The 26,000-nt window shown below is 38.6% G+C and overlaps 1 protein-coding gene across 6 annotated transcripts in view; it reads left to right on the top strand.

The window, feature by feature from the left end:
* Osbpl9 (oxysterol binding protein like 9) overlaps positions 1-26,000 on the top strand; it is a 105,101-nt gene that overhangs the window by 3,820 nt on the left and 75,281 nt on the right. For 5 of the 6 annotated variants that reach the window (XM_090334857.1, XM_090334855.1, XM_090334854.1 and 2 more), the window contains exon 2: positions 17,174-17,224. In XM_090334857.1, coding sequence (XP_090190983.1) covers positions 17,174-17,224 — 51 coding nt within the window. Of the gene's footprint in view, positions 1-3,460; positions 3,619-17,173; positions 17,225-26,000 lie in introns of those variants that run through there. The other variant, XM_090334860.1, reaches the window with a different exon arrangement.

The following is a 26,000-nucleotide window of genomic DNA, read 5'->3' as shown; positions in this document are numbered from 1 at the left end:
AGCTTTCTATATTTTTATTCTGCTCAATATAGGATGAAAGAAACTGATTACATCCTCTGGCAAAAAAGATTTAGGCTCTTATTTTCTCAAGCTCTGTGTCTCTTAACTATTGGAAATAATGCACAGTAGTTCATCCAATAAGCATTCATTTAGGGATGACTTTGTAGTAGTACAATTGATACATATGCTGGGAGTATGAAAGAGAGGCAGTTCCTCCATATAGGAACTCATTGTCTAGCAAAGCAGGCACCTAAACATAATTTTAACACACTATGACAAATCCTACCACTATGACAAATCCTACAGTAGAATAAATTTGTAATCCTAGCTACTTGGAAAGATGGTAGTCTGAAGATTTCATGGGCAGCAAATTCATGAGACCTTTTCTCAAACTCATGACTGTGACCAGATGTGCCCTTTATCCTAGCTACAATAGGAAACTTGTTTGGTAGTCCCAGCCCATAGGTTCTAGACAGAAGGAAGTGAGATCCTTATCTCAAAAAATGACCAGTGCTAAAAAATGCCTGTAGGTGTTGTTACAGCAGTAGAATGCCTGCCTAGCAAGCATAGCCTTGAGTTCAAATACTGCAAAAACAACAGCAACAAAAAATATAGGGTGTTGAGTGTTGTGTGAATATTGCCTGGAGAAGGTCAGAGAGACATTTTAATTGAGTTTTAAAGGATGAAGATAAGAAGAGTATATTGGGCAATGGGAGATTTGCATAATTTTGAAAGCTTGAGAACATAAGGTGCATTAGGAGGATTTTGAGACTTTTAAGCAATTTTTTTTTTTTTTTTTTTTTGCCAGTCCTGGGCTTGAACTCAGGGTCTGAGCACTGTCCTTGGACTTTCTCAAGGCTAGAGCTCTACCACTTGAGCCTCAGCACCACTTCTGGCTTTTAGCTATGTATGTGGGGTACCGAGGAATCAAACCCAGATCTTCGTGCATGCTAGGCAAGCACTTTAACCACTAGGCCAAACTCCCGGCCCCACTTTTAAGCAATTTTAAAGTTATTTGTGGAAGATACAAGATTGAGTCCAGAAAGTATATGGCAAGCTGGGATAAAGATGTATTGGATACTTGAACGGAATTATTTAGTTGAACTTTTATTGTTAGTTGTCCAGGAAGAGAGAAGGATATGTATGTGGAACATTCAACTATCAGCTGTTAATGTGAATCATGATGACAAAAGAAGATGAGAAAGGCAAGGGAAATTGAGGGAGTTGAAAGGGTTGAAGGTATGCTAGGTATTTTTCTAGGAGGTGGTAAGATGGCAAGTAAGATGGAAATTATTTATGTTGTCATGATACGTAGAATATCCTGGAGGGTGGAGCAAGTAAGAGCTGTGATGAGGAAGCATAGAGTCTTTGGTTGGGGCACATAAATGGACTCCTTGACTTAGTCTTTGGAGGCTCAGGAAAGTTTTTTTTTTTTTTTTTTTAGAGAAAAAAGGGTTGCCTTGGTCTGAATGATGCACGGAAAGATTAACCATGTTAGCAAGGGGAAAAGTGCTTGAGATGAAGTATTCTTTTCATTTCTGTAGTTTGGGCTTGGAGGTAGGTAGTAGTGAGATGAATTAGTGAGAGGGGAGGGCGGGACGGAGGGAAAATATGAATGGTTTTCTTGGCAAATCTTGCTGAGCAATGTAAACTTTATCTCCAGGAGATCCATAATATGGTATTATAAGCACTTTTCAGTCCTGAAAAATTTTTGTTGCAAAAAATTTCAAACATAAAGATAGAAAATGAATTGTTGTCATGTAGCCTATGCAATTGGTCTTGAACTTATATAGCCATTCTTGTTTTATTCCACCAATTCCCTCTTAATTTCAGTTGATTGTTTTATTTTTTAAATTTTTATTTATTGTCAGGGTGACATATAGAAGGGTTACAGTTACATTCATAAGGTCAGTGTGTACATTACTTCTTGACAATTGTTAGTTGATTTTGTTGGTGGTGGTGGTTTGGGGACTTGAACTCGGGGCCTGGGTGCTATCCCTGAGCTCTTCAGCTCAAGGCTAAGTGCCCTACCCCTTGGCTTGGGCATTGTTCCTGAGCTCTGCAGCTCAAGGCCACCACCCCACCCCGTGAGCCACAGTGACACTTCAGTTTTCTGGTGATTAATTGGAGATGAGTCTCTCACTGGCTTGGTAGTTCAAAGCTGGCTTTGAAGCAAGATCCTCAGATCTCAGTCTTTTGACTAGCTAGGATTACAGGCGTGACTCACCATACCTGGTTTTATTAGATTTTTTTTTAAAGTACATTCCAAATACCATTTTATTATATTTCATTTGTGAATATTTCAATGTATGTCACCAAATATGTTTTCTAACATAATCAGAATACCTTTTACAGTTGAGTTCAGTTTTGTTGATTATCTCAAGTGTCTCACTCACCAATTAGTTTGGGCTCAAATAGCTTTCCCTCATCAATTGGTTTGACTGAGGATTCCATAAAATTGTTGAGTGTCTTTTAATCTAAGACCATCCTTCCTTTTTCCTTTTGACATTTATTTATGAAACTAAATCATTTGGGCTGTAGAATTTTCTGTGGTGTACATTTTTGATATATTTAATGTGCTGCTTATTCTCTGTATTTTGTATAAACTGATTACTTGAGCTTAGATATTAATCAAATTAGGATTTTGACAGTATTTCATAGATGGAACATAATTAGATCAAGAGACACATGATGTTAAGATTGATCGTAGATCAGAGAAATAACCAGGAAATAAGTTTTGATCAAATTTAATGATTGTGAACATTATCAAGATTTCAGTTGGAGCTGAATGGATAAGAAGGAAGGTACGATGAATAAGTTGTTTTTGGAAATGTTAAAACTGAAGGAAAGATGTGTTATATAGTCTGTGGAGTTTAGAACAAATGTCTTGGCTGCAGATAAGTATTCGTTTTTAATATCTGAAGAGTTGAGTGAATGAAAAGAACAGAAATTTTTGTATACAATGTAAAAACACTATTGGATTAGTTCTATTATCATCTTATTTCAGATTACCAAAAAATGTAGAAAACTTGCTAACTTTGTTAGCAAATCGCAAACTTTGTTTTCTTATCTGTCTTTTGTTTTGAAACAGGTAATTAGCTCAGGCTGGCCTTGTACTCAATATCCTCGTGCTTCAGCCTCCTAAGGATTGGGATTACTAGGTACAGGCAGCCCTGCCTTATCAAGAACTAGGCACTAGTATCTCAAAATTTCATTCGGTTGGAACTTGTTTAGGCTCAGTTTCATGAAATTTCAGTCTAGACATTAGCTAGAATTGCAATCATCTGAAAATCATGCTTCCAGCATGACTCACATGGTTGTTGATAGAAATCTGCAGGTCCTTGCTGTTTGAAGGTGGCCTCTGTTCTTACCAGCCGGCCTCCCCATTGGGTTACTGAGTGTCATCATAATAGGACAGCTGGCTTGTACCTGAGGGAATGATTCAAGTGAGACCAAGGAGGAAACCACAATGCCTTTTACCACCTAGCCTCAGCATTACTTCCATCTTCCTTTTATTCATTAGAAACTAGCCAGAGGAGCTCATTGTTCTGTTGATCAAGAATTTACACATAAGAATGAAAATGGGACTGTCTCTGCCTTTGGAAAGTAGAATTCATGGTGAGATTTTAAGCTGTCAGAGTTATTTAAGGGATTGACAGACAAAACTGGCACAGGACTTTTGTTTAAAAAAAAAAAGACTAACTAGAAATACTAGAAAAACTAGAAGAATGAATGTGGTAGTCATGGAAGTCAAAGGTGGAATAGTAAATCGGCTTTAATGCTGCAGAGAGGATTGGTAAAGTCTAATACAAATCTTATAGGATCCAACAACTGGTACTTCACTAGGGTGTCCTTATTGAGGACATTTTGAATGGCATATACAAGGCAGCTTGGAGTGGCTTGAAGATTAAATAGAAGGCGTGAAGTTACAAATGAGTGTAGATTATTCAAGACACTTCACTGGAAGGTGGAAAAAGGGGGATTAAAATTAAAGAGTAGGGCATCTGAGTAAGACAGGAGTATGTTTAAATGTTGGAGAGTTGGGTAGCAAAGTCCATGTTTAAAGTAAGAGTATAGGGACCGGGAATGTGGCTAGTGGCGAAGTGTTTGTCTAGAATGCAAGATACCCTAGGTTGGATTTATTGGTATCACATACACAGATAAAGATGAAAGTGATACTGTGCTCAAGTGGTAGAAATGGTAGCCTTGAGAAAGCCCTGAGCTCTTCTGGAGCCACAGCCCTACTTCCCATTTTCTAGTGATTAATTGGAGATAAGAGTCTGATGGCTTTGTAGCATGCCCAGCTATTACTATTGCTTTTGTGACACTTTTCAAAGAAGGCTAGAAAATGAATTAGTAAATTACCTGTGCCACTCAAATTATTCTGGGTAAAAGGAGTCAGAGAAATCAGTTTTCTTACTATTATATTGATTGGAAGAGATCCATGATTGCATTGCATTTTACATCACTATTAGTCAAAACACAGTTTAATTTAGCAATCATAAGTTATGTCTACAAGATGATATAAAAAATCTAATAACTGGAGCCAGGTGCAGTGGCTCAAGCCTGTAATCCTAGCTGTTCAGGAGGCTGAAATCTGAGGATCAAGGTTCAGAGACAGCCCCTGCACAAAAGGACCAGAGACTCATCTCCAATTAATCTCTAGAAAATGGGAAGTGGCTCAAGTGGCAGTCTTGAGCTGAAGAGCTCAGGGACAGTGCCCAGGCCCAGGGGTAGGGCGGTAGCCTTGAGCTGAAGAGCTTAGGGACAGTGCTCAGGCCAAGTTCAAGCCCCATGACCCACACACAAAAAAAATCTAATAGCTGGACTTTAGATTGTTGAAGAGTTAAAGTATTTCTCTTAGAAATATCTAAAAGAGAACTATCTAAAAGAGAAAGTCTCCCATTTTCCTAGGGAATATCAGCACCATTCCCATCATATATTTAAAGTCAGTTTATGCTTGTTTAAGTAAACTATTTTTTTTTTTTTTTGCCGGTCATGGGGCTTGACCTCAGAGCCTGAGCACTGTCCTTGGGCTTTCTCAAGGCTAGAGCTCTACCACTTGAGCCACAGACCATTTTCAGCTTTTTCTATGTATGTTTGAATTGAACCCAGGTCTTCATGCACGCTAGGCAATCACTCTACCAGTAGGCCAAATTCCCAGCTCCTCTTGTTTGTTTTAGATAGAGTTTTGATATGTAGTTCAAGCTGGCCTCAATCTCATGATCCTCCTGCCTCAGGCCCCCAAATGCTGGAATTACAGGTATGTACTGCCACACCAGTACACTATTTTTGAATCTTTCAAATACGCTTTTGTTGAGTGCCGGGTAGTTCACACCTGTAAGCTTCTCAAATATGATTTTTTATTGAACTTCCAAGTTTGTTTGTTTGTTTTTTTCTGTGTGGGTTATGGGGCTTGAACTCTGGGCCTGGGCGCTATCCCTGAGCTCAGCTCAAGGCTACCACCCAACCCCTTGAGCCACAGCCCCATCTCCCATTTTCAAGTGGTTAATTGGAGATGAGTCTCACATTCTTTAGTGTACAGGCTGGCTTTGAACCTTGATCCTCAGACCTCAGCCTCCTGAGTAACTAGGATTATAGGCATGAGCCACTGCACCCAGCTCCTATAAAGTATTTCTTAGTACTGGTTGAATATACCTTATCTGAAATACTAAGGATCAGACTTGTTTTTAGATTTTTTTGGATTTTGGAATTTTGCATATGTAATGAGATACTTTGGGGCTGAGACCCAAGTCTAAACACAAAATTCATTAATGTTTTATACCTTTACACACAGAATAAAGAAACTTAATGTAATATTTTTAGTTTGACTATGACATATCACATGAGGTAAAGTGTGAAATTTTCTACTTGTAGAGTCATGCTGATGCTCAGACTGCATAACATTGTGAATTTCAAATTTCTGAATTAGAGGTGTTCAACCTGTAGTCCAAATCTAATGGAGTAGCTTTAGAATTGTTAAAGCAATAAAACAAAAATCCTGTGCTATATAATCTAAATAACCTGAAGAAAAGAAAGTAATCTTTTAAGGTGATAGTGATATCAGTAGAATCAGTGAAAATTTTATCTCTCAACTTTCTTGAATACTCTATATTCATTTTTCTAAATTTTCTGAGAGTTTCTCATGATTCTTTTGGACATTTAATCAGTTTATATATATATATGTATATATATAATTTTTTTTTCCCAGTCCTGGGCTTGAGCTCAGGGCCTGAGTACTGTCCTTGGACTTTCTCAAAGCTAGAGCTCTACCACTTGAGCCTCAGCACCATTTCCGGCTTTTTTCTATGTATGTGGGACTGAGGAATTGATCCTGAGTCTTTGTGCATGCTAGGCAAGCACTCTACCACTAGGCCAAACTCCCAGCCCTCAGTTTATATGTTTTAAGTAATGAAGCGTATCTTTATACATTCTTTATTTGAACATTATAATCTTCAGGCCCTGCAGTGTAGCACATTATTCTAGTGAAGGCCTTCCAAACTTATCTTAATGGTGAAATGCAAATGGCTGCTGGAATTGTAAGATTGACAGAACATGCTAATAGCAAATATGCTTTTATTGCTTATGTAAAATTCAGATGAGTTTATATTAACAATGGTTGTTGATCATCCAGACCATGTAGAATCACATGGAATCTTTTTTGTTGGTTGGAGCAGTCTTATTGATGGTGATAATTTGTAGAAAAAAAGTAAAATTATTAAGTAGAAAAAAAGTAAAATTATTAAGCTTAAAGATGCTTAGGAAGCAGTTGGTCCTAGGATTCGATTTTCAACTGGATAATAGGTAATCCAAGCAAAACCAAAAACATGCATAGACTAAGAAAGTACTGCTGTTGATAGCCAAAAGGAAACCAATGGCCAATCCTAATGAGTTGTTTTCCTTCTTTATTTTATTATAAAGGATTGTCTTATTAGACTAATTTGGACTTACTGTTGTTGTATTTGAATTTTTAACTTTCAACTTCTGCTTTCCTTTTTTTTCCTTTGGAAGAGACAGACAAGTTCATGCTAGGTAGCCTAAGCTGGCCTCCACCTCCTTCCAGCTTTCCTCTTTTGGAAGTCCATAAATACTTAAGTTAAATTAGAACTGATAGTTTGTTAAACATGGCATTTGAAATATGATGTAAAAAATGAGTGTTAATGAAACCTTTTAATAAAAAATTAGAACTGATAGAAAAATGAGTGTTTTCAAATTGCCTTATAACAAAGTATTTTTTCTTTGATTATAAAGTGAAGTATGTTTCTTGTAGATAATTAGCTTCATAAGTCCTTGAAAATTTCTTAATTGCTTTGGTGTAGCTCTTGAATTCTTGACCTACTTATTCTCTCTTAATTATATTTTTCATTAAGCACCAATGTTTGAGAGAAATTTAAGAAAAAAAATTCTTTGACAGGGTTTGAGTTTATATTTTGGTATATTTTTCTTTTTAAATTGTATTTTATTGTTGGGGTAATATATAGAGTTGTTACAGTTTGTCAGGTAGTGAGTGCATTACGTCTTGAACATTGATACCCTTTCTCATGTTTTTGTCCCCCTCTCCCTACCTTTTTGGTATTTTTATTACAGTATTTCAAATTTTTTTTCTAGTTATCTTGGGAATCAAATTTAATGGCTTAAAAATTTATCTTGAGTCCTAAATGTAACTTGAACAAGAAATTTTGGAACATGACTCTAAGCTAAATTAAGCACTTGGATTGAATGGATCTTGGAATTAGGACAAAGCATCAGAAATTTCATACTTCTGGCTATATTTCTGTTTTACATACATTTTTCTATTTTCTTTAAATGCTTTGAGTACTCTTCCTGCTCTTTTCATAGTCTTATTTTGGGGCCCTGGTCTTTTCCAAATAAGGAAAAAGGCCCTCAGGCAATTTATAAGAATAAAAATTGAATGATAAATAATTTCACAGTTTGGTGGAAGAAGTATTAATATTTAAACACAAACCACTTGGAATTTAACATTCCCTCATTGTTTCCCTCAAACAACTCTTGGGAAAATATCAATCAATATTTAGCATTTTGGGCAATATTTGATAAACAGAGCAAAACAAATCTGCATTGAGCTCTAGCATGTTACTAATGTGGTATAAGTAATTTGTATAACTTGGGCTGCTATTTAGTATTTAATACTTAACTTTATGAAGGATACAAAAACCTTAATCATATGACTGTGAACATGATTCTTTTCACTGATCGCTTAGCCTTGAAATTTTGACCTAAAAGATAAATCATCCGTTTTAAATACCAGATGTGGTACGTACCTGCAATCCTAACACTGAAGTAGCTGAGACATGATGATTAAGGCCACAGTGAGAGACTGTCTCAAAAAAGGAAAGTTTTTAAAGGAAAAGAAGGAAGGAGATTTTTTTTTTTTGCTGCCAGTCCTGGGCTTGAGCTTAGGGCTTGAGCACTGTCCTTGGACTTTCTCTATCACTTGAGCCTCAGCACCACTTCTGGCTTTTTTTTTTTCTATGTATGTGGTACCAAGGAATCGAACCCAGGTCTTCATGCGTGCAAGGCAAGCACTCTACCACTAGGCCAAACTCCCGGCCCCCAGATTTTTTTTTTTAAATACATATACCAAAACAAACCTGAAAGGACTGCACAAGTACAACATGTAAGAGGCCTCAGGTTTGATCCTCACCACTGCAGAAAAACAAAACAAAGATCTGCTGGCTGCCTGTCTCAATGGCTCATGCCTATAATCCAAGCTACTAAGGAGGCTGAGATCTGAGGATCTCGGTTCAAAGCCAGCTCAGGCACCAAAGAACCTGAGACTCTTATCTCCAATTACTCACTAGAAAGCAAAAAGTGGGACTGTGGCTCAAGGGGTAGGGCTGTAGCCTTGAGCTGAAGAGCTCAAGGACAGCGCCCAGACCCAGAGTACAAGCCTCATAACCCACAAAAAACTCTAAAAAACCTGCTGGCACTTTACAGTGTAATTTACCACTTGATCAAAATACAGGATTTCAATACTTTATTCAAAAGTTTAAGTTTTTTTTTTTTTTTTTTTTTTTTTTTTTTTTGCCATTCCTGGGGCTTGAACTCAGGGCTTGAGCACTGTCTTTGGGCTTTCTCAATAGGGCTCTACTACTTGAGCCACAGCATCATTTGCAGCTCTTTTTTTTTTTTTCCTGTATATATGGTACTGAGGAATCAAACCTGGGTCTTTGTGTATGCTAGGTAAGCACTCTACCACTAGGACAAACTCCTGGCTGAGATACTTAAAGTTTTTTATTCTAAAACAGTTTTTATCCCCCGCCCCACCCGTCCTAAATTTAAGACACACCCATTGGGAAGCAAAGTCCGACTTGAACTAATGTATGGCTATTTATAACCTATCATACACACACAAACATACACATATATACATATAAATGTATACACACATTATGTATATATACATATTATATGTGGGGGGTTGGTTATTGCAGTATTTAGTGTTAATTTGCTTGTAAGATTAAATGCTTGTTATTCTAGTCCTCACTGCAGGTATGACTTCACCAATATAACGTATGGTTTTTATGTATATTACCTTTCTGAATACAACCAAAGGGTTTTGTAACAAGTGGTGGAGAGTTGTATTGGTAATCTAGTGACCTAAGAATTTGCATGCCAAAGACAGTTCGGATGGTGGGGCTACCAGTTTTTGAGTAATGCTGAGAATTCACTTCACTGAATTCATCTCCTGTGGCTCAGAGAAACTTGAAAGAAGGAATAAATTAGCCAGGCTTATAGTGATTATGGTATAAATGCAGTGTGAATGAGTACTTGGGTTGTACCTGGGTTGAAAATCTGTCTCTCCTAGTATCTGTGAGTTCATGAGCAAGTACATTAAACCATCTGAGTTTCACAGTTATAAAGTGGCTATAATAAATGAACTTGTATCATAAGATCATTGTGAGCATTAAATGCTATCACATTTAAGACATTAGTAGTTCCTAGCATATAAAGTAATGTTAACAAAAATCTAATGTTTGGAAGTTGTGCTGTGGCTTCAGCGGTAGGGCAGTAGCCTTGAGCTGAAGAGCTCAGGGATAGGCCCCAGGCCCAGAGTTCAAGCCCCACAACTGACAAACTTTAGATTTTTTTTTATCCGTGTTTGATATAGTAATATTTATTAAATGTCCTTTGTAGTCATGTTATACAAGCCATGCTTTCATTTATTAATTCATAACAGAAAAAAGACTGAGCCTTTAGGTTATCTGACTAGAGCATTAGTGCACTTAACTGTTGTTAGTAGGCTATAGAACATGCCAAATTTATAAACAGCAGCAGACCTTAAGGGATCATGTTATACATATTTAATGACATCAGATATTGACAAGAAAATTTAATGACAAGAAAATTTAATGACATCAGACATTGATAAGAAAATATAGTAGCTCTATATTAGAGGCATACCTATTACAAGAATTAAATAGATCTAAGTTTTGGATCATTTAAGTTTTGGATCATTGGATCAACACAACTTCTATTCTGGCCATCTAGTTCTAGTTCTGTTCTTTCTGTCTTGTTATAGTACTTTGTGATACTTAGTAATGGTGACTGCTACAATCCATTGCTCATATAATATTACTGCACTTTTTTTTTTTGTCAGTTGTGGGGCTTGAACTCTGGGCCTGGGCACTGTCCCTGAGCTCTTCAGCTCAAGACTACTACCTTACCCCTTGAGCCACAGCCCCACTTCCTATTTTCTAGTGGTTAATTGGTGATGAGTCTCATGGACTTTAGTGCCCAGGCTGGCTTTACACCAAGATCCTCAGCTCTCAGCCTCCTGAGTAGCTAGGATCACAGGGGTGAGCAACCACTCCCAGCATCCTCTCTATCTCTTGAAGATGATTTTAAGATATCTGTGCCACCGCTCCCAGCATCCTCTCTATCTCTTGAAGATGATTTTAAGATATTTGTGCTTGGCACTGGTGATTCCCTGATCTGAGGATTGTGGGTCAAAGCCAACACAAGTAGACAAATACAAGAGATTCTTACCTCTAGTTATTAGGAAAAACCAGAAGTAGAGGCATGATTCAAATGGTAGAGCACCAGAAAAAGCTAAGCAAGAGCATAAGACCCTGTGTTCAAGCTCTAGAACCTCCCCACATGTCTATATAGATGGATGTATATACATAGGTGTGTGTGTGTGTATGTGTACGTGTGTACTGCAGACTTCAACGTCTATTTCACATGTCTTTATAGGTTAGTTTGCCTGGTGTATTCCCTTCCTTTTTATCTGTCGTTGATGGTCCAAGTAGCGAGGAGAGCTCTACCACTTTGAGCCCAGCACCATTTCTGTTTTTTGGGGGGTTAATTGGAGAGATAAAAGTCTCATAGACTTTCCTGCCTAGGCTGGCTTCAAACTGCAATCCTCAGTTCTCAGCTTCCTGAGTAGCTAGTATTACAGGCATGAGCCACTAGCACCTGGCTGGGTTAAATGATTTTTTTTTTTTTGCCAGTCCTGGGGCTTGAACTCAGGCCCTGAGCACTGTCCCTGGGCTTTCCTCAAGGTTAGTGCTCTACCGTTTGAGCCACAGCACCACTTCCCACTTACTACTATGTGGTATCGAGGAATAAACCTGGGTCTTCTTGCATGCTAAGCAAGCACTCTACTACTGGGCCAAACTCCCAGCTCCTGGGTTAAATGATTTTTTTAAGGAACAGAAATAAGGGAATTTGGGCTGGGAATGTAGCCTAGTAGTAGACTGCTTTTCTAGCATGCAGGAAACTCTGGGTTCACTTCCTCAGTACCACATATACAGAAAAAGCCAGAAGTGGTGATGTGACTCAAGTGGTAGGACTGCTAGCCTTGAGCTACAGAAGCTAAGGGACAGTGACCTAGGCCCTGAATTCAAGCCCCATGACTGGCAAAAAAAAGGGGAGAAGACTTTGAGTGGAGGAGAAATAGGTTCATGAATTACTGTAAGCTTGTTGAATTTGAAATACCTATGAGAAAACCTAATAAGATGTGCTTGAGAAACATGTGTAGTGAGAGAATGGAGAAAATTTTGAAAATTTTAAATAAGCCTAAAGAGAATGGGAGAGCAAGTCTGCTATTTTTCTGAAGTTCCCTCTGCTGGATATTCTAATCCTTTCAAGATTCTTAACTTGGCTGGATCCTCTGATTTGACTGTTATTGCAGATCTCAACTTCTCAGTTTTCCTAGGTCACTTAGGTTAGAGTTCAGGTTAAAGTAGAGTTCTTTCTTCCAACAATAACTGCCTATTGGTCACTGCTGTGGCTTGAACATGATGCTCAGAATTCATGTTAAACACTAAATTCCAGAAGTGGGTCAAGTGGTAGAATGCCAGCCTTGAGTGAAAAAACAAAGGGAGAATGTGATTTTAATCTGCAGTACTGTTATACATGCATACACTGAGCCCAATGAAACAGTGTTGGGAAGTGGGAAGATAAATGATCTTCTAAAGATGGATTCTTTTCCTTTAGTTTCTTTTTGTGTGTGCGTGTGAGTCATGGGGCTTGAACTCTGGGCCTGGGCACTGCCCTGAGCTCTTCAGCTCAAGGTTACTGCCCTACACCTTGAGTCTCAGTACTACTTCCAGTTTCCGTGGTTAATTGGAGACAAGAGTCTCCTGGTCTTTATTGCCCTGGCTGGCTTGGAACCTCAATCCTCAGATCTCAGCCTCCTGAGTAGCTAGGATTACAGGTGTGAGCCACCACAACCAGTTTAAAGATGGATTCTTAGAGTAGATTTGCCCTCTTCTTTACCCTTCCACTATGCAAGTTCTTGCAACTTTCACTTGGCATGTAGTAGGGACCTTTCTGCTAATTCCTTGATATTGGTCTTCTTAGCCCCTGGAGCTGTGAGAAAATACAGTTCTATTCATTGTGAATTACTAAGTCTCAGGCATTTTGTTATAGCAACAAAAAGCAGGCTAAACTGTTTCTGGAATTTAGGGCAAAAGTTAGGGCAAAAGTTCCAATTCTGAGAATCCCAACGGCTAGGCTCAGATACCTGTCCTAACATTGTCAATTAAAGAAATGAGTAGTGGTAAAAGGCAGCCTTAGTGGAAGGAATAGAAAAAGGTACAGTAGCCCCAGGTCTGCTGTCTGGATACTATCTTAAGCATCAGGTTTTTTGGGTAAGGGGTAAAAAGTCTTGTTCATACTGGTCTGGTTGATATCTCAGGATCAGCCAAGTGAGCCTTGTCATATTAATTCATGTTTGTACAAGAATCACCTGGAGGGCCAGGAGTTTGGCCTAGTGGTAGAGAGCTTGCCTAGCATGCATGAAGACCCGGGTTCAGTTCCTCAGTACCAGAAGTAGTGCTGTGGCTCAAGTGGTAGAGCACTTGCCTTGAGGAAAGTGCAAGGACAGTGTTCAGGCCCTGAGTTGAAGCCCCAGGCCTGGCAAAAAAAGGACTGGAATTCAGTCCTTGCAGTTTATTTTCTTCACACAGAATGCTTGCAAGATAGCATTTGATAAATAGCTGGAGTGGAAGATATGTTGTATAATATGTAGCACACCAGCTGATTAGGTGGACATTTGGTACTTGCCTGTAATGGCTGCTACTGGGAGGCTGAGATTGGGAGTATAATGATGAGGACAGCTCAGGCTTCTCTCCACAAAAAAGGCAAGACCCCATCCCTACCAATTAATACAAAAAAATTAAGCTGGGCATTGATGGCACACACCTGTAGTCCTAGCTACTCAGGAGGCTAAGAGCTGAGAATCTCAGTTCAGAGTTACCCTGGGCAGCAAAGTCTATGAAACACTGGTCTCCAATTATCCACCAAAAAGTGGCTCAAGTGGTAGAGTGCCAGCCTTGAATGAAAAAACGAAATAACCCATGTGCTAAGTTCACAAACCAGTACTGGCAAAAAAAGAATTAAAAGAAAAAAGTGAAAAGAGGCTGATGGTATGGTTTGTGGCCACTCAAACATTGGGGGAAGATAGCAGTTCAAAGACAGGCAAAAAAAAAAAAAAAAGTGAGACCCCCTATCTCAACAAACAGGCTGACATGTGCATGCCTGTAACCCTATATGTATAAAGGAGGAGGTAGGCAGGAAGATTACAGTCAGAGGCCAGCTGAGCAAACAGCTTGAAACTGGAAAATAAAGCATGCTGGGGGTATAGCTTAAGTGATAGTCTCTAGGCCTGAGTTCAAATTCCAGTACCCTCCCCACCCCCAATAGTGAAAAAGGCAACTCAGAGTTGGAGAAAAATATTAACAAGTATATATCTGCTAGGACTTGAATTGGCCCCATAATCAAATTAGCTAACTACCTGTACGTGACGTGCCTGTCGTGGAGAGGGCCTCATGAGAGAAAATCTACCATTGTTTCTAGCTATCAACATTCTGTTTTTCCTCACATCCCCATGTTTATTGCTATTTTTCTTTTTTTTTTTTTTTTGCCAGACCTGGGCTTGAGCTGGGGGCCCGAGCACTGTCCTTGGACTTTCTCAAGGCTAGAGTTCTACCACTTGAGCCACAGCACCACTTCTGGCTTTTTTCTATATATGTATGTGGTACCGAGGCATCGAACCCTGGTCTTTGTGCACGCTAGGCATGCACTCTACTACTAGGCCAAACTCCTGGCCCATTGCTACTATTTTTCTAACACAGACCATAGGGAATGTTTTGCTTTCTGGTACATTTTTAGTAACTCTGTTAGTTACTGAAAAACTGAATTTGCTTAAAATACTCAATTTATATGTATTTTTTCAGACCCTTTAGGGGTCCCTGTAATAGTTTCTGAAACAAGATGCTTATGTGACACAGATGGTCTTAGAACTTACAATCTTTCTACCTCAGCCTCCTTCAGTCTTTCAGCTTTATCTCTCTTTTTATGTCCTCTGTGCTGTGGCCTTAAGTCTACTTCTATGAATAGGAAAATAAAGTCTTTGCTACACTGCAGCAGTGACTCATGTCTATAATCCTATCTACTCAGGTGGCTGAGATCTGAGACTTTGTTTGAAGCTACCTGGAACAGAAAAGTCAGTGAAACTCTTCTAGTTAACCTTGAAGAAGCTAGAAGTGGAGCTGTGGCTCAAGTGGTGTAGAGTACTAGCCGTGAGCAAAAAAATTGAGGGACAGCACCCAAGAACCTGAGTTTCAAGCCCCAAGTCTGGCACATACCACATGCAAACAAAAAAGTATTTGCCTAGTCTTTGCCAGTTCTGAGGGTTCCCTTGACTTAGAATGGCCTTTTCTCTTAGAATGACCTTCCACTAAACTGATCCTTGTACTCCCCGGTCCAAGATTGAAACTTGAACCCTTTGTCACTGCTTTCTATGTCAGGGAATTTTCTGCAGCCTCCAACCCTTTATACTTTTATTCATAGTAGCAGTTTTTATTTTTGTTTTGTGTTACCATTCTTAGTTATTTTGAAGAATGTCTCACATTCTGGACTTGCTTATTTCTGAGTTACATTTATTTTAATTATCTCCTTCAGCTTCCTAATTCATAATTCTAGTAATGGTACCATTAGTAGAATTATGGTACCTTTCTGGCCCTATTTTCTGTACTATATTTAAAATAAATTTATGTTCTAGTTGGAGAAGATCAGGATGGAAATATTTGTTCTTACCTTGCTTGTGTTTGCTCTTTATTCAAATATCATCATCATCACCCATTTCCTAACCTAATTATTTTTCTATTGTCTTTACCATTTTGGAGGGAAGATTTAATATAGGGTATTGTTGGAGGGAAGTAGGTTAGGTAAAAGAGCAATTAAGTTCTTAAGGAACCTAGGGTTTGTGCATGCTAGGCAAGCACTCTACCATGAGGCTATGCTCCCGGCTGCTTAAGGACTTTTCTTAACTGTTTTCTTTTCTTTCTTTCTTTTTTTTTTTTTTAAATTAACTATTAGAATGTTTTGGTCTTGCTCAGTAATTAGGATTTTTATATAAAATGTATTTTCTTTGCTGGGCCCGGTGGCTCATGCCTGTAATCCTAGCTACTCAGGAGGCTGAGATCTGAGGATTGTGGTTCAAAGCCAGCCTGGGCACTAACGTGATACTCATCTCCAATTAATCACTAGAAAACGAAGTGGGACAGTGGTTCAAGGAGTAGGGTGGTAGCTTTGAGCTGAAGAGCTCAAGGCCCAGAGTTCAAGCCCCGTGATCCCTACCACAGACACGAAATGTGTTTTCTTTCTGTATTTGTTTTTCTTTTTGGGGGGTGTGGGCAGTTGTTATGGAGCTTGAACTCTGTCCCTGAGCTCTTCAGCTCAAGGCTGCCTTCCTACCCATTGAACCACAGTGCCTCTACTGGTTTTCTTCTTTCTTTCTTTCTTTCTTTCTTTCTTTCTTTCTTTCTTTCTTTCTTTCTCTTCCTTCCTTCCTTCCTTCCTTCCTTCCTTCCTTCCTTCCTTCCTTCCTTTCTTTCCCTTTCTTTTTCTCTTTCTTTCTTTCTTTCTTTCTTTTCTTTTCCTTCCTTCCTTCCTTCCTTCCTTCCTTCCTTCCTTCCTTCCTTCCTTCCTTCCTTCCTTCCTTCTTTCCTTTCTTTTTTTGCCAGTCCTGGGCCTTGAACTCAGGGCCTGGACACTGTCCTTGGGCTTTTTCAAGGCTACAGCTCTACCACTTGAACCACAGCACCATTTCAGTCTTTTTTCTATGTATGTGATACTGAGAAATCAAACCCTGGTCTTTGTGCATTCTAGGCAAGCACTCCTACCACTAGGCCAAACTCTCAGCCCCTCCCCCACTTTTTTTGTGTATGTGGGGGGTCATGGGGCTTGAACCCTACCCCTTGAGCTTCAGTCCCATTCCCCATTTTCTAGTGGTTAATTGGAGATAAAGAGTCTCACATGTTAGAGTATTGTTTCTTAAAGGGTTAGCCCTCTCTGCCTTTGCATCATCTGAGAGCAATTCTTAATCCTCTAGATCATTCTTATCTTAGCCTTCTAAGTGATTCTGTGACTAAAATATCAGAACACTGGTCTAAAATTAAGGAATGTGAAAAAGGAGTAACAATTATAGTTTAGCCTGTCACATTAAAGACATGTATAAAGCTCTGTGATTAAGTTAGACTATGTATAAATGAAACCATTTTGTTAAAAATATTTACTGAGTGATTTCTTCTGGGAAAGGGAATAGGTACTATTATAATCTTGTTTTAATCCCCAGATAGTCAAACAACAATTTATCAGTCTGTTAAACCTTTTACTCATTAATTGTTTATTTTTCTTTTAGTCCAAGGACAAAATGATGAGAGGCTCTCGAAGAGGGTGCGTTAGACTCAGAGTAAGTATTCATTTCTATGAAAATAAGTTTTGGCCAAAAGATGTGCTTTGATGAAGTTGTGGAAGTCTAAATTTTGCTTGGCTTTCTTTTAAATGTTGGAGCACACCACATTTCAGAGAGGAAAGTTGGATTTCTTTAAGTACCTGTAAAGCAGTATGAGAACCAGGACTTGGGTGTTGTATCCAAGATTTACTATTATTTTCAAACCTCATCTTTAAAGATAATAAACAAAGGCCTGGAATAAAATTACTTGTGTATTGGTGTACATCTATAGAAAAGGACTCCTAAAAACTCTCTTCTATTCATTGCTTTGCCTTTTGTGTTCAATATTAATAATACAGCAGCCCTATGAAGTAGGAATTTAATTTTAGCCATATATATAATTCAAAAATTTCTGGTATCCACATTTATTTTAACATATAATAAATACAGATTTTTTTTTCTTGGTGGTCTTGGTGTTTGAACTTAGGGCCTTGCATGCTTACTTGGTTTGCTTGCTCAGCTGGTGCTTCACTACTTCAGCCATACTTCCAGCCCTGTTTTATTGGCTGGTGATTTTAGAGGTGGAGTCTCATGGACTTTTCTGCTGGACTGGCTTCGAACTGTGAATCTTCTAGTCCGTCTTCTTAGTAGCTAGGATTTTAGGTATGAGGTACCAGCAACCAGCTAATACCAAGTTTATTAATAAGATATTTTACATTATTTTTTTTTCTTACTAAAGATTTGAAATCCAGTAGGTCTTTTTTTATAGTACTAATACAGGGCCTGGTCCATTCTATACAGGCACCCTACCCACTGAGCTCTTCTTGTATGTTTTTGTACTGTGGACACATCTTAATACTAGCTTCACTTCAGGGAATGTGCTTAATTACCCCTTAACTTTATTTCTGCTTATTCACGTCCTTAATTTGTTTGTTTCTGGTGCTAGGAATTGAACCTAGATACAACCTTACCTTTAAACATGTGAATATGTTTGGTAGATGTTATTGCCTTTATTATCAAGTCTTGATAAAATTGGTAAATGATTCTATGAAGTTAAATTATAATGGAAAAATCTGGCAGTGATGTGAGTGACAAATTGCAAAATGGAATGAGGTAAGGTAGGGTAGTAAATATATATATACACACATACATACTTACACATTTATACATAGATGCATATCTATCTGGTGTATATATGATAGCATAAAGATTTTTTTTTTTAATGGGTCATGGGGCTTGAACTTGGCCTGGGCACTATCCCTGAGCTCTTCAGCTCTAGGCTACCGCCCTACCCTGAGCCAAGCCCTACTTCCTGTTTTCTGGAGGTTAATTGAAGATTAAAGTCTCAGGTCCTTTTGTGGCTGAACTGGCTTTGAACCTTGATCCTCAGATTTCAGCCTCCTGAGTAGCTAGTATTGCAGCCATGTACCATTGCACCTGGCTTAGCATAAAGATTTAATTTTAGTGGGTCATGAGGCTTGAACTTGGCCTGGGCACTGTCCATGAACTCTTCAGCTCAAGGCTGCCACGCTACCCCTGGACCTGGGCACTGTCCCTGAGCTCTTCAGCTCAAGGCTACTTTCCTATCCTTAAGCCAATCCCCAATTCCCATTTTCTAGAGTAACCTCTAGCATAAAGATTTTTAAAAATTGAGCTTATTACACTGTTTAAGTTTTCTTTTGGTTTCTTTTGTGTGATTGGCCTAATTGCTTTTCTAAGCCCTTGCTGTTAACCTTGGTCACTACTGAGATTGGTATTAGCAGCCCTTTTGGCTTGAAGAAAGCCCAGCAATGATACTTTGGCAGATGTGTATTGAGACAAAATTTCAGCTGAATTTATCTGGATTTAAGCCCCAGTCTTATTGCTAATGCACTATTTTTTAACTTTTAATTTTTGGCATCATTGGAGTTTGAACTCAGGGCCTTGCACTTGATTGGCTGTACTACTTAAGCCATGGCCCAATCTTTTTTTAGTTAAGGCTTTAAAAAAAAAAAATTAGGCCGGGAGTTTGGCCTAGTGGTAGAGTGCTTGCCTAGCATGCACAAAGACCCGGGTTCGATTCCTCGGTACCACATACATAGAAAAAAGCTGGAAGTGGTGCTGAGGCTCAAGTGGTAGAGCTCTAGCCTTGAGAAAGTCCAAGGACAGTGCTCAGACGCTGAGCCCAAGCCCAGGACTGGCAAAAAAAAAAAAAAATTTTAGGGTCAGCAGCATGGCCTAGTGGTAAAAGTGCTTGCCTAGCATTCATGAAGCCCTAGGTTCGATTCCTTGATATACCACATACACAACAAAAGCCAGAAGTGGTGCTGTGGCCCAAGTGGTAGAGTGCTAGCTTTGAGAAAGCCCAAGGACTATGCTCAGGCCCTGAGCTCAAGCCCCAGGACTGGCAAAAAGAAAAAAATAAAACAATATTTAAAAAATCAACATTGTACAAGGAGAGTTTCATGGTGATATTTCCATACATCTGTACATAATATATACATTGTACCCTGATCAAAGTCATCCTTTGTCACTTTACCTTATGCCTCATCCATATTCTTAAAATAATTTCAACTGGTTTTATTGTTCTGTTTTCATACATGCAGATAAAATGCTTTGACCATATTCACCTTCATTTATGCTCTCCATTCCTCCTTCTCCCTCTTGTTGACACCTATCCTGAACAGCTTATTTTACAGTCCTGTCATCATTTTGTCTAGAGCATATTAATTGTACCAAAAAGGTTCACTGTGGTATTTCACATATACATATGTGAGTAACTCCCTCATTGCTCTTTCTTTCCTCATCTTCTGATCCCTATTGTTTGCTATTAGTGAAATTTATTTATTTTGTTGGTTGTTGGGCTTGAACTCTGGGTCTGGGCGTTGTCCCTGAGCTATTCAGCTCAAAGCTACTGCCTTACCCCTTGAGCCACAGCACCACTTCATGTTTTTCTAGAGGTTAATTGGAGATATAAGTGTCTCAGGTCCAGGATCAAGAAATCTAATAACAGATGCTGGAGGGGATGTGGCCAGGAGGGATCACTACTACACTGTTGGTGGGAGTGCAAACTCATTCAACCATTATGGAAAGCAGTATGGCAGTTCCTCAAAAGACTAAGCATAGAACTCCCCTATGACCCAGCAATTCCACTACTTGGCATTTACACAATTGTCCAGAAACAAGGACATACTAAATCCACTGGCACAATGATTTTCATTGCAGCACTATTTACCATAGCAAAGATATGGAACCAACCCAGATGTCCCTTAGTTGATGAGTGCATCAACAAGATGTAGTATTTATACACAATGGAATTTTATGCTGCTGTCAGAAAGAATGACATCGCCCCATTTGTAAGGAAATGGAAAGACTTAGAAAAAATCATATTAAGTGAAGTAAGCCAGACTCAAAGGACCATAGGCTCAGTGGTTTCCCTCATTTGTCATAGTCAGTGGAAACCTTGGGCTCTCCTAGCAGAGATTTACAGTAGAACAAAATCTAGATACATAAGGCCATATAGTATTAAGCTAAATGTAAGGACCTCCAGGATATAGAAACAAAAGCCGTATAATGAATGATTGTTGGCTTTAATGTACCCTGTTATCTCTCATCTCTTTTGCTGTCCCTTGGTTATCTCATATTGTTATAATATTTCACCTTGTTATCTGATATATTTTATATATGCTTAATTGGTTATTTGAAATTGGATAGGGAAGAGGGGAAATCAAGATGATGGGGGGGAGGGACGGAGGGAAATGGGGACCATGACATGAAAAAAGGTATCAGTTTGTGAAGTAATGCACCTTCTATCTGGTGAATATAATGTAACCCTTCTATTAATTACAATAAAAATATATGAAAAAAAAAGTCTCAGGTCCTTTTGTGCCTGGGCTGGCTTTGAACCTTGATCCTCAGATCTCAGCCTCCTGAGTAGCTAGGAGGTGTGAGCCACCATGCCTGGCTATTAGTGAGATTTCTTACATCATAGATGAAATGTATTTTGATATTACTCATTATCATTTTCTTTCCCTCCTCTTTATGCCCCCAAACAGTCCCATAAAAATGCTAGGATTACAGGCATGAGCCACCAGCACCCGTCAGTGAAACTCTTTATATAGTTTTAATCTCATTGCCCATTATGATTTTGATTAAGTAGTTTATAAATTCTTTGTTCTTTTTCTTTCCCCTTCCCTCCTTCCCTCCTTCCCTCCCTTCCTCCCTTCCTTTCTTCCTTTTTTCCTTTTTCCAGTCCTGAGCTTCAACTCAGGGCCTGCCTGGGCATTGTCCTTGAGCTCTTCAGCTCAAGGCTAGTGCTCTACCACTTGAGCCACGGCACCACTTCTGGCTTTTTTCTGTGTATATGGTATGGAGGAATCAAACCCAGATCTTCATGCATGCTAGGCAAGCACTCTACCACTAGGCCAAACTCCTGGCTTGCCTGCTTGCCTGCCTGCTTGCCTGCTTCCTTCCCTCCTTCCTTCCCTCCTTCCTTTCTTCTTCCTCCCTCCCCCCCTCTCTCTTTGTAGGCACTCATAGATATGAACTTTCAACTCCTTGTTATTTTGCTGTATTTCAGAGATTGTTAGGATATGCTTTCATTTTAATGAGTTTCCGGGAACTTTGGCTTCTCCATTTATTTCCTTTATTCTGTTGTTTAACCATGTGCTGTTTAGTCTCCATATACGTGAATATTTTCTGTAGTATCTTGTATTGTTGAGTTTTAGTTTCATTACATGGTCAGATAAAATGCAATATTTTCTCGTACTCGGCCATATGTCTTTGAATGTGATCAAATGTGGAGAAAGTTCAATTGGCTACAGAGAAGAATGTGTTCTGTGGAGTTACTGGGGAAATATTCTGTAGTATTTTGTCTGTAATGTCATTTAATTCTGTGGTTTCTTTATCTTTCTGTTTCAATGACTTATCTATTGGTAAGAATGGCCTTCCCCTGAGCCACACCTTATGGACTTTCCTGCCTAAGATGGCTTTAAACACAACCCTCAGATCTCAGCCTCTTAGTTACTAGGATTACAGGCACGAGCCACTGGCGCCTGGTCCTCCTTAAGTTTAATTATACACGGGATCATTTTGTAAGTAGAACTTTCTTTCACCTATTATTGGTTACCCAGTGGTATAGTTCAAATAGGCAAGAAAATTGGCTTGTTATTTTCCTTTTACTTGATTTTTAAGACAATGAATTGACCTATGTATCTATACATATCCAAAATTACTGAAGCAGGTAATCTAGCAAATTGATGGTTGCCCATATTCATAGTAGCATTAGTTGCAATAATCAAAGGTAGAAGCAATTTAAGTGCTTATTCAGAGGAAGAATCAAAATGTGGTATATACATACGATAGAAGATGATTTAGCCTTAGAAAGGAAATTCTAGTGGCCAGGAGTTTGGCCTAGTGGTGGAGTGCTTGCCTAGCATGCACGACACTCTGGCTTCGATTCCTCAGTACCACATACACTGAAAAAAGCCGGAAGTATTGCTGTGGCTGAAGTGGTAGAGCACTGGCCTTGAGCCCTGAGTACAAGCCCCAGGACTGGTGGGGAAAAAAAAGAAAAGAAATTCTATACCTGCTGACATAAAAAACTAGTAGAATCTCACTGTCAGTAATGGAATGGATCCTTCCATTACTGATAGTGATGCTGTGTGGAGTAGCATTTTATCCCTTGCAGAAGTTGTTAAACTTGAGCCAAGGGCCTCACCTAGTCTGGGCCCATGTTTCCTGAATGCACTGCTACCCTTGCTACCCCTCCTCTTATATGGGGTCTGGCATGTAATGCATGGTAACTACTTTGGATGGTAGTAATGATTGACCACCATGACTGGCGATGATACGTCATGAACCTGTTACCTAGCTTTTGAATGAACTTTAACAGCTATCACTGACGCTACTGATGACATTGCCTTACATTGCCTCTTCTCCAAGCATACATCCTGTGTTCCGATGACACTTTGCTTTTCCTTCACTGTGTTTGTTCATTGCCCTTGACATATTTTTGTTGTCCTATGTTTTCTGTACCTCTGTCTGGGGAATTCATTTTTGAAGAGACTTCAAATGTTACCTCTTCTCTGGAAGCTTTTCTGATTCATTTCCTTCCCAAAAGTTTGGTGCTTCCTCTTCAGCTCCATTTTTTTTTTTCACATTTGTCTCTTATAGCCATGGTAGTACTGTTAGATGGTATTACATATTACTATGTGATAATGCATACAAGAACAATATTTTATACATATATTACATGTTAATACATCAATAATGCATATTTTGTATACAATTACATGGAATTACATACCTATACCTTTTGCCTTCTTTCCATCTACAGTAACATTTGCACCTTCCCCTGTAATATATAGTAAATGGATACCCACAATGGCTTATTTTTAATTTTATGTATTTATAAAAATGATGAATAAATGCTAGAGTATCTGCCCTTACCATAGCTTAGATACAAAAGAACTACTGAGTTAAACAATATATGAGCCAGTGATACATGATAAAATCAAAGCAAGACACTTAACCTGGTTTCAGGATCATAAATTGTTAATAGGGACAGAAATCATACAAGTTTACATAGTCACTGAAGATTTTCACATGCAATTGTAAATCATATTTCCAAATTAAAGGAACTGTTGGTTTTTGTTTAGCAGCTTACCAATATCATGCAGTGATGGTGATTTTTTTTGGGGGGGGGTCATGGGACTTGAATTCTCACTATCTCTGAGCTTTTCAGCTCTAGGCTACCACCCTATCCCTTGAGCCATAGTGCCACGTCTGGTTTTCTGGTGGTGAATTGGAGATAAGAATCTCACTGATTTTAGACTTTCATGCTGGGGCTGACTTTGAACTGCGATCCTCAGATCTTAGCCCGCTGGGTAGCTAAGATTAAAGGTGTGAGCCATCATGCCTGGCATGATGGTGAATCTTGGTTTTAATTGGTTTGTCTAATTTCAGAATTGTACTTAGTCTTTAGTATATCAGGCGTTCATTCTTTTTGACTAGAAAAATTCTGAAATGCCAAGTTGTTTGCAAGTTGTTGCAGTGTGAAATGAATGGAAGAAAGCAGGAAAGGGAAAAAGCTTGACTGTATTGATTAATAAGCACCACCAGGTGGTGCTCTTGCCTTGATGGCATCTTTGAAAAGAAATTAAGATCTAAATCCTACCTCTTAACCAGCTGTATCGATTGAGCCTCTGTATCTGTTTGCTATGAATTCTTTTTTTAACATCTCTGGGATTGGCATCATGCCATCTACTCATGGGATTGTGAATATCCAATTAATTAGTATATTTTAAATGTACCCAAATGTAATATTCTTAATGAATGAGGGGTAGTAGAATTAACCATTACTATTGGATAGATGAATTTCAAATTCTTCTGAATTCTAAATGGGTTTAGGATTACCAAAGTAACATTATACTCAGCAAAGTTTTACTATTAAATATGAGTCTTTGAAAACTAGCAATCTGAATATGATATAAATAAACTTTCATCCAATACAGAGAAATTGAGTAGACTGTGCCTTATCTGAAATGCTTGGTATCAGAAAGTGTTTCAGATTTTATACTTTTTTGGGTTTTGGAATATTTACATAATGAAATATCTTGAGGATGGAACCCTCATCTGTGAATTTCACTTAAGCTTTGTTTTATGTATATTTGCCCATGTATCCTGAAGTTAATTCTTTTTATAACTTCTTTAACGTAATTACACCTGAGGTCACATGTGGAAACTCCACATGTGGGACCATGTTAACAATCAAAAATTTCTGGATTTGGAGTATTTGAAATCTGACATTTTTGGATTAGGAACTTAATCTGTACTCTTACATAACTAGTGTGCTAGTTTGTCACAAAAGAAATCAGCACAATAACATAGATTATTAATAGTTTCAGCACTGACACATGCAGATGCCATATTTTGACTCTGTGACATTTTTTCCATATCAGTAGGCATTAGTATGCAGCTAACAATAAGTGACATATTAGAATATAATATGTAGAGGAACACTTCTATTTTATATTAATAAATGCTCTTAAAAATGTCAATTTCTCCCACTTAAGACTGTATTCTGTAAGACCTGTTATCAGTTGTCTGTTCAATGAAAAATTACTCTATTGATTTTGACCATTTTTGTTAATTCAGTATTGTTTTTAACTGCTCTTTTGTTCTGTATGAATTTGACATTGCAAGTATCTTCCTTAACCAAAGCATATGATTTATATATAAATGTCATTAGTGCTGAATATTTATAATTCACAGTTATAAGTTAGGTTAAATGATAAAGTGATAAAAATGTATTTTAGGTAAATCCTAACCTTAGGAAACCTGAAAAACAGTATTAATGTCAGACATAAAAGATTTTAAAAATTAGGGCCAGGAGTTTGGCCTAGTGGTAGAGTGCTTGCCTAGTATACATGAAGACCTGGGTTTGATTCCTCGGTACCACATACATAGAAAAAAGCCAGAAATGGTGCTGTGGCTCAAGTGGTAGGGCTCTAACCTTGAGAAAGTCCAAGGACATTGCTCAGGCCCTGAGCTCAAGCCCACGACTGGAAAAAAAAAAAGATTTTAAAAATTAAAGTTGTAAGCCAGGCACTGGTGGCTCACACCTGTAATTCTAGCTCCCAGGAAGCTGAGACCTGAGGATCCTGGTTCAAAAGCCAGCTTGGCACGAAAGTCCATGAGACTCTTATCTCCAATTAACCACCAGAAAACCAGAAGTGTTACTGTGGCTCAAATAGTACCCTTGAGCTGAAGAGCTCAGGGATAGTGCCCAGGCCTAGAGTTCAAGCCCCACGAC

This window comes from Megascapheus bottae, chromosome 6 (assembly GCF_031878675.1).
Source record: "Megascapheus bottae isolate mThoBot1 chromosome 6, mThoBot2.hap1, whole genome shotgun sequence".
Lineage (NCBI taxonomy): Eukaryota > Metazoa > Chordata > Mammalia > Rodentia > Geomyidae > Megascapheus > Megascapheus bottae.
This window is presented reverse-complemented; position numbering and strand designations above follow the sequence as displayed.